Source organism: Podarcis tiliguerta (assembly GCF_965153285.1).
Source record: "Podarcis tiliguerta genome assembly, chromosome: 4".
NCBI lineage: Eukaryota > Metazoa > Chordata > Lepidosauria > Squamata > Lacertidae > Podarcis > Podarcis tiliguerta.
In genome coordinates, this window is record NC_139537.1 from 49249043 (window position 1) to 49258535 (window position 9493).

General features: G+C 40.2%; 1 protein-coding gene across 2 annotated transcripts in view; it reads right to left on the reverse strand.

The window, feature by feature from the left end:
- LTN1 (listerin E3 ubiquitin protein ligase 1) overlaps nt 1-8481 on the reverse strand; it is a 27252-nt gene extending 18771 nt beyond the window's left edge. For both annotated transcript variants that reach the window (XR_014510644.1, XM_083438563.1), the window contains exons 1-9: nt 8249-8481; nt 6036-6239; nt 5164-5262; nt 4198-4428; nt 3122-3174; nt 2284-2464; nt 1897-2070; nt 848-1038; nt 170-317 (exon numbers count right to left, since the gene is read on the reverse strand). Coding sequence is in view for 1 of the 2 variants with exons in the window: in XM_083438563.1 (XP_083294689.1) it covers nt 170-317; nt 848-1038; nt 1897-2070; nt 2284-2464; nt 3122-3174; nt 4198-4428; nt 5164-5262; nt 6036-6239; nt 8249-8290 (1323 nt within the window). In the remaining variant the exon portion in view is untranslated. The remainder of the gene's footprint in view (nt 1-169; nt 318-847; nt 1039-1896; nt 2071-2283; nt 2465-3121; nt 3175-4197; nt 4429-5163; nt 5263-6035; nt 6240-8248) is intronic.
- Between the last annotated feature and the right edge of the window lie 1012 nt (nt 8482-9493).

Below are 9493 nucleotides of genomic sequence, written 5' to 3' on the forward strand. Positions count from 1 at the left end.
TTTGCAGTCATAAAGGTGGTGAAGAGGGCCACTTGTGGCAATCTCCTATTCAAAATCCTTGCATCAGAGAGTATTTTAGCCATTTCATTACAGACGTTTAGGCAACTGGCTCAAACTCAAATTACTAAAAATTATTAGAAGTAAACGATATATTCCCATGAAAAAATACCTGATCATTTATAAGCATTTCTTGAATTTTAATTTCTTCTTCTTCTTCACCTATATTCTGTTGCACTGTAAATCGTAAACATTCCATGAAAGCCGAAAGGATTGCTGAACATTCTGAACGGCTAGCCATAGCCCTTTCAGTCAACAACCTAGACAAACACAAAATTGAGAAACATAATAAATTTCATTTATAGTTTTGAATTCAAATGTAATCAAAGAGCCTGATTTAACTAACAGTTCCCACTAGTAGATGCCTGCAAGCTTGTGCTGATAGAACGGTCTCCTTAGCGCTATGTTGAATTCTTCCCAATGAATGCTATAGCTTTACACTGTGCTGAAAGTGCACTGATTGGAAAATCAGAAGCACAGAACTAGATTAGAAGAACAAAGAACAATATTTTAAAAATAGTAATCAATGTATTACTATGATGGGTGCATTGAACTATACAGAGCACTGTTGTTTAGCATCTACAATTGTAAAATGTGTTTAAATTATGGGATGCATTTAATGGTGTCACACAGCAGGTGAAGTAGATCTGGGGAGCGAAGGTGGAAATGGTCTCCCTTCCTGCAACACCACTGGATACGACCCATTTGGATATTACCCACTATACATTCCCCTTCATTTCCAAACACGCATAAGGCGATCTTTAATCAAAAAAGAACTAGTTGTTCATACCCTTGAATTATGGTGGTGAAAAATGTTCTACAATAGTCCAGCTTCGGTTCTGTAATACCATGAGGTATCTTGCTAATGAAAGGCAAGAGATTAGGATATATAATTGTAGCAAGACCACGTCCTCCTTCTCGAAGAACGGCCCATATTTTTGGCAGGACTCCCTTTTTTGCATTCACATGACTCCAACAATCCTACAGAACAACACAAGGTTCAGAAGTAATTTAAAGACTACTCAGCTAGCTTGGAAAGAGCAACCTAACAAATGCACAATCTATTTCATGGGCCACACTGCAAAAGAAGCATGCTAATTTGACGTACTCACAAATTTGAAAGTTAATGAACATTCTAAGAGACAACAGGAAAATAAATGTTAAGTGCGGTGATATTTAAGCAGAACTTAAACTAGACCTCTTTTCAGGAAGTCGGGACCTATATAATATTTGCTTCTACATCAAAGTAATGACATAGTTTTATGGACTCAATTTTCCACGTTTTTGAAATTAATATTCAGCCAAGTAATCAAACTTTTGCAGAACTACTCAGCCTACATTTCACAAATTGCAAGTTGTAATAATTGTGGGTTCTGGGTCTACATAAACAGATCTACTGAAACTGATCTGTGAATTATCAGTCTAATGAAAGAGTCAAAACGTCAGAGGTTTTTGAGTGTGCTAGCTGAACTAAAGAGAAGCATGCAGTGGGACTAAGCTTGTGCCTACGCATTTAATAATATCAATTACTTTTCAAGAAGCATGGTCTGCATACATGGGTAGGCAAACTAAGGCCCCGGGGCCAGATCCGGCCCGCAGACGGTCCAGGAATGAGTATGTTTTTACACGAATAGAATGTGTCATTTTATTTAAAATGCATCTCTGGGTTATTTGTAGGGTATAGGAATTTGTTCATATTTTTCTTCAAAATATAGTCCGGCCCCCCACAAGGTCTGAGGGACAGTGGACTGGCCCCCTGCTGAAAAAGTTTGCTGACCCCTGGAAACAAGTCCCTGAGAATTGTGAGAAATAATGCTTCCATTTAGCCCACTGTATTACCTCAATAGCAGTAAGGACATAAAGTGCAGCTTCCCAAAGAGCAGGGCAAACAATGGCATCACTGTCATCAATGCTGAGAAGAACCGCTGGGCAAACTCTTGAAGCTTCAGCTTTCATTGACTCAGGAATGTACTGACAAAAAGCAGAAATCAGCTCAAAAAAAGCTGAACGAACCTGAAGGAGAGGAAGGAGAGGGAAATTTAAACATTTTCAAGCAGACACTAGGTTTATGACCTCCATATCTAGGGCAATCCATGTAAAAATTCAGCAATGTATATGAAAGGCAAAAAAAAAAGTGAATGAAAGCAAAGGGTTCAGAACAGATAATCATGACTGACGCCATTTTTTAAGATCCGTTTTAGAAAGTGGACAAAAAGATAAACATACCGGTGGTGAGTTGTGCTTCCCATATTTCCAAAATTTGTTTTGAGTCAGCAGAGGTTTAAGTTTCTCCTCCAATGAACTATTCTCATTACTGGGTAACATACAAATCAATTTCTTTAAAGCTAACAAAGAACATGTTAGAATTCGGAAGAATTTGGCCTCCCTTTCTTCCTCTGGCACAGTTCTATTAAAACAAAAGAATTGAATATATAAGCTATATAGTTTTACAGTTCAGTCATGAACATAATTTTCATATTTGATTTTAAATCATTTGTTAAAAAGGATAGCACAACCTCACTCTGAAAGCTAGTCCTTCTCTGAATATCCCACATTGTACATATACATAAAAATATCAATCTGAGAGGTCTGAGAAACAGCATTAGTCTTAGAAATAATGAAAAGTTTTTTACTAAGCATCACTACCAACATTGCACTACCAAGTTAAATCCATCTTCTAATTCACTCTAGGCATCATATGTCCTTTGTCAGGAAGCAAAATTATAACAATTTTTTTCGAGCATAAGTTCTCACAAGCAAACTAAACTACTAGACCAATCGGCATTGACTGTGAAATATTAAAGAGAAGGCAGTGTTCTAAACATACTATTGCTTTAATCCAGAAGTGCTCTGAAAGCAAGATAGATATATGGTACACACAAAACTCCCACATATGCAAGGGCTTCTGAATGAGGAAGTCTCCTTTATATATATGCACACAAAATTCTGGACAGGGAGAAATGCTTCCCATAATTTGATATAATGGATCTGAAACATGCTTCTAAGTTTTACATATTTATTGTGAATCAATACAAAACAAACATATTTATACAGAGGTACGTACAGTGGATCACTTAGTGTATCAGGTGTTTCTTTCAAAAGGTGATCTTGGAGTACCTAGAGAAGAATCAACTAGATGTCCTTAAATGGAAAATAAAATTATGCAGTCCTCATAGAAAAGTTAATATTAAGTTTTATAAACCAAAACAATTACAACATTTTGTTTCTTTCATCTTAGAATTTCCAAACTGCAAATCACTTCGAAATTAATGAGGAACAAATGTGTGACTTTGTGTATTTTTTCCTTCTTAGTTAAACAAGCTCAACTATGCATCACAGCTTCTATTTTGATAATATCAGCAGCTACAAGTAAAAATGACCAACAAGTAAAAATGAATTTGCATTTGTAACACCCTTTCTCTCTCACTATTATTCACTGCCTAAATTGGAGCGTCACAATGCATTATGAAGTATTATGATGGGTATGAGCTGCAGCAAGTCTTGGATTCACACATTCCTGCCTCCCGCTCCTGTGTGGTCAAGAAAATACGTAAAAGCTTTTCTTTTGTTTTTAGTAAAATAACAGCCTTCCTTTCCATCTGAACTGGGGATTGTAGTTTAATACTAAGTCTCAAAGCAAGTCCACTTCAAACCATGGGTTATGAAATTGGTTTGTCTTGAAACTAATTATAGTGTAAACGATGATCCTGGTTTTAAGACAAAACTTTCTCTGTCCATACTACATCTGAAATAATTAAGAAAAGAACAGAATATATATTTGATGTAATTAAGAATCAAACTCAAAACTAGATGCATATCTAATGTGACAACAACAATAACTTATTATTTATACCCCGCCCATCTGGCTGGGTTTCCCCAGCCACTCTGAGCAGCTTCCAACAAAATATTAAAAATACATTAAAACACCAGTCATTAAAAGATTCCCTAAACAGGGCTGTCTTCAGATGTCTCCTAAACGACAGATAGTTGTTTATTTCTTTGACATCTGATGGGAGGGCGTTCCACAGGGCGGGCGCCATTACCGAGAAGACCCTCTGCCTGGTTCTTTTCACTCTTTTAAAAAGCCAAAACGCAACTAACATAAACCTTTAACATAGTCATACAGACTGGAAAACTCACATTCAGAATTTCATCTTTACAAAATACTAAGGCTTCAGGCTGTTTGCTTGGTGGAAAGGCTTTTTCAAATGCCACTTTAGCTGCTGACGCTGCAGGAGAGTAAGTATCACACTGCGCTATCAGCCAGTGTCCCATAAGACTTCTTAAATGAGGAGCCAAATGTTTCTTAACTTTCAAAATAAGCTGCTCAAAAGCTTGCTGTGTTGCTTCTCTGACCCGACGATCATGATCCTACAATAAATATTGGGGGGGAAACTATAGGTAACTATAGATATAAATAAACAAGCATACTATACAGTACAAGTGTATCACTTAAGAGCTCAGTATTTATATTAGTCTCTCAGCTTCTGGGGCAAAAAATCAAAAGGTACTTGGCATCAATCCTGACATTTAAAAACCAAGGTAAAGGGACCCCTGACCGTTAGGTCCAGTCGCGGACAACTCTGGGGTTGTGGCACTCATCTCGCTTTATTGGCTGAGGGAGCCGGCGTACAGCTTCTGGGTCATGTGGCCAGCATGACTAAGCCGCTTCTGGCGAACCAGAGCAGCACACGGAAACGCCATTTACCTTCCCGCCAGAGCGGTACCCATTTATCTACTTGCTTTTTGACATGATTTTGAACTTCTAGGTTGGCAGGAGCAGACACCGAGCAACGGGAGCTCACCCCGTTGCGGGGATTCGAACTGCCGACCTTCTGATCAGCAAGACCTAGGCTCTGTGGTTTAACCCACAGCACCACCTGCATCCCTAAACCAAGGTATACAACATTATTTCAAGCTTTCCCATACTCCTTTGTAAATATGAGTCGTTCATAAAGCACTAAGTAGTTCTATACCAAGTCACAAACTTTCTTCAAAACTAATCATGCCCACCCCCAGTACAATAGAACCGTGCACTGATTTCTTTGACAACTGTCAGATATAAACCTGTCCATATTTGCCATAATCCAAGAGGTTAATACTTACAACAGATATTTTACAATAAATTCTAGGCCAATAAGGTAGGACTCCTTTAACAATCTCTGTTTCTCTCTCCTTACACATTGTTCCAAATTCTTGCATAGCCTGAAATTAAAAAAGAGAAAATGAGCATGAATTCCAAACACTGATAATCTATTATCCTTCCCATATGCTTTATGACTGCACTTGTCTGTACACATGCAACTTTAAAGACTAGGGTAACCTTTTCCACATCACTTTCCATCAGCTCTGGATAACTATTTTACAGAACATGCTAAAACCATGTAAGGCCTAAACAACATATAAAAGGAAGGATATCAAGTATTTGTTGAAATCCTCCATTCCTACCCTTCAGCTACTATCAGTGCAAGCATATATGCATTTCTCTGTGAGTAAGTCCCACAAGTCCCACTCAATTCAGTGGGACTTACTTCTGAATATACACATGTATTGGATATACAGCCTAGAACCTTGTGAATCACTTGGTAACCCAAAGGCTAAGGGTGAATTCTATCCACAATTACTTGAGAGTAAGTTCAACTGAGTTATAATGGGATTTATTTACGTGTAAACAAGCTACATCTCTTGTTGACATACATGGGACTTGCATCATGATATTATACTTAGTTTACGTAAGCAAGCCCCATCAAGTTTAAAAGTTCTTAATTTCAAATAAAGTTGCAATCCTAGGCTCGCCTAACCATTAAAATATGCAGCTAAACAAATCACACAATACCCTATAGTGCAACAAACCATTTGTTAGAAATAAACTGAAAGTAACTGTTTCTTTCTTCGGTGTATTTCTATCCTCATAATATTTGTCTAAACTTAAGTAGCATATCAATAAATAATTACTAGGCATTTAAGAGCAAACCTACTTTTAATTTGGTTGTAACATCTCTCTTGGAAAGTTTTCTCAGCACCATTCGAAAGTCAGCATCCACAAGGCTATCTATTTCTTCAGCGCCTTGAATCGCAGGGACATAGCCTAGGTCACTTGAAGATGTGCCGAAGCCAACAAACCCAGGAACACTTCCTCGTTCTTTGGCAAGAAGTTCTGCTGCTCTACCACTGCTAGAGGGCTATTTTTTTAAAGAAAGGGAGAGAGAAACGCAGAGCTTACTTTTACAGAACAATTCTAAAATTTCTGTTTACCGACAATTTGGGGGCATATTTTTGTGCCCCAACAGCTGCAATTCTTTATCTTATGACTGAAAGAACTAATCCAACTGGCCCAATACCATTATTCTCATTAGTTGCACTGCTACTTGTTCAAATCTTAACCCAACACGTATTTTCTGTGCTCACAACTCTATTCTCTCTAGAAGTCTACATTTTAGATAAATTCCAAAAGAATAGCCATGCAAGTCTGTTATAGCAAAAACAACAAGTCATGGAATCTTAAAATTATCACAATAATTATATTTGTCCTTAAGCTACTACAGGATTCTTGTTATGTTTACATTTAGAACAGTTTGGACTGCATTGCTGGGGAATTCTTACGACCATCCCTCTCCTGCCAGATACACACAGTGACCCCGTTAGCACATAACAACAAGCCAAACCAGGGCTTAACAAGAACATGTGAGTGTGAAGGTTCCCGGAGAACAGATCACAGTGATTTTGCCCTACATTTCAACAATGGGGGAAACAAAAATGGAGAGCAGGAAAAGACAAATATAACAAAGCTACAGAAGCCTTGTTCAAACACTGATCATAGGTAGGAATGAGCACACGGGCACAAGAACTGGGAACACACCAGCAAGTGCCATCCCCGATTTCCACACATTCAGCAGATTATGCACAATGTCCACACATTCTATTTTTCAAGGATATTCATAAGGGACTGTACACATGTGGACTTTTTGCACTAGTTCCAAAAAATGTGGAGTTCAAAGGTGGGAAGAGTAGAGTGTCAGTAAGAAGCCAACCCCCTACTTCCTGCTTGGAATAAACACTTGAATATTGTTGAGGAGGGGGGAATGGGAAACAGAAAGATAATACAGGATGATCTTAAAGCAAAAAATCTATGCAGTTAATTACATTTAAGCCTGTTAAAAATCAAGGCTCTGCAAAGCTTCTGGCTACCTTATCCTCACAAGAAACCTGTAAATTGGTTGGGCTGAAGTATTGTGTGAATACAGATAACCATTTAATTGCAGCAACATACCATAAGGTACATGTAATTGCCTGGAAAACTCTCAATCTGTATTGTTGTACAAAGTGAGAAGAATAATTTTACCACATTTCAACACCTAACTTAGAAACTTGGGGAGCAGAAGAGTGCTAAAAGTCTCCTTAACACTTGACAGGGCAATACAGATGACAAGATTACCAGTTTGATAATTTACAACTTGGTATACAGCTGCCCGTGTTTATGTGTAGTGATCTGAGCTTCATTGCTAAGCACAGATTGGAACACATGTCACGCCCAGTACTCTTATCCACCATATCAGGAATATATTACACAGGTAAGTGTGTTAACTGAACACAGATTAGCTGTACTCACAGTAATAGCAGGAAAAGAGGCTGAAGTAGGAAGGAATGGAGCCATTCTTTACACTACATGTTTATGGCAAAGTGGCGAGGGAAACCGATTCCTGTAAGTTCAAAAACGGAGCCAAGGACAGCGGTTCTTCCGCACTAATTGTCATATACAAAGTCAAGATCATATGGACGTGGCGTGACCAAAGAAAATCAAGAAGCCCTAGCCCAAAAAAACTTGTCCTCTGAGAATTGTCGTGCTTTCAACTCTCCTTAGTGTCCAGATCACACTCAAATCAATATTTACAAACTTGCAACCGCTAAAAGGCCCCGGATAGGAAGAATTCATCCTCCCTTTGGAGAGGGTTTTATGATGCTTGTGTTGGCATAGGCCGCCTCTTTCCCCCGCTCCTCCCTGCCCCGACAGACGTTGAATCACGCAGCCCTTGAAAGAGAAGGCTGTGGGAACAGGCTCTCATACACGTGTACGCCAAGGGGAAAGCAGGCCCGCGCTGGATGGGGAAAGCTGTTGCCGTTTTGATACAGTTTCCCTCCGGGGGCGAAGACATAACATACCCACGTACACACGCGCCCCTCCCTCACTCACCCGCACGTTGCCCTTCGTTCGCTGCTTGTTCTTGCCTCCCATGGCGGCGGCGGCGAAGTCGCAAGCAAGCAGGCAGCCCGGCCCAAGGCAGCTGGTCCCGGGCAACAGACGTGGGGAAAGGAGGGGCGGCGCTTCCGGGCTCGATGGCGGAGAGGCCGCCCCCGGAGACCGGAGTCTCCTCCCCTCTCGCGCCTCCCTCGCTTATTCTTGCTCTTCCGCCGAAGCACGCCTCTTTCATAACCGCTTTCGGAGCCTTCCGAGGGAGCTCGAGACGCGACTCGTGGGGGTTGAGTTCAGCCCCGTTTGCCTTCTAGGTCCCAACCACTTTCATGAGCCTAAATACGGTGCAATTCTTCCCCCCGGTTCTTCCACTTTCCTCTGTTCTTCCCGCGTGTCGGTATTATTAGACTGCAAGCTTCTTCGAGAATATGCAGTCGCCTGATTTACGTATAAGCTTAAATAAGCCATAGCTTAGGGCCCCCCAAAAAATTAAAGGGAAAAAAACCTGGATGTACATTTCCAAAATATAAGATAAAAAACAAAATTAAACCTACATACACCAACAGTGGTAAATGGTTTTGGATAGCTATTAGGTCCATAAATTACCATATAGCATATATTCAACACAAAAAACAATGACAATTTGTTGTTGACAAAGGACAGCTGGACATATAAAGGGCCCCATTACCTTCATTAGCTTAGGGCCTCATCAGACCTAAATCCAGCGCTGCCTGTACCTTTGGGCTCTGCAGCGGAATCAAGACTTTGGCGTTTATACTTTTTGGTCCGCAATCTGCTCGCCAAGAATAATTGTGGTGTTGTTTTTGTTGTAAAAAAAGGTCATCTTCGCAGCCACAGGCAGCAGTTGTGTCATGTAGGTTCCTCCGATACCCCAACTCAGACCACAGATGTCAATTTCTAGGGCCCAAGGATCCTTCGGTTCCTCACCCCACCCCACACGGATGGACATTGCCATTCAAACTGTGTGTGTCCTGTGTCTAGTGATCAATTGTGAAGGGCAGGGTTTACCTCCCCGCCCAGCCCTCACATTTCATTCAAGTTGGCACCCCTGCCTCAGACACTTGATGGGAGGCTAATGTGTGCCCTGATAAATAGGGCTTTTAAAAAACAAGTGATCTTAGTAGCATACATGGAATCTGACAGGAAGGTTTTTTTTCCAGTTTAGGATTAGGATAGTGTTCAAATTATGTACTGGAGAACTCGGGGGCTCATTGGGGGTAGTTC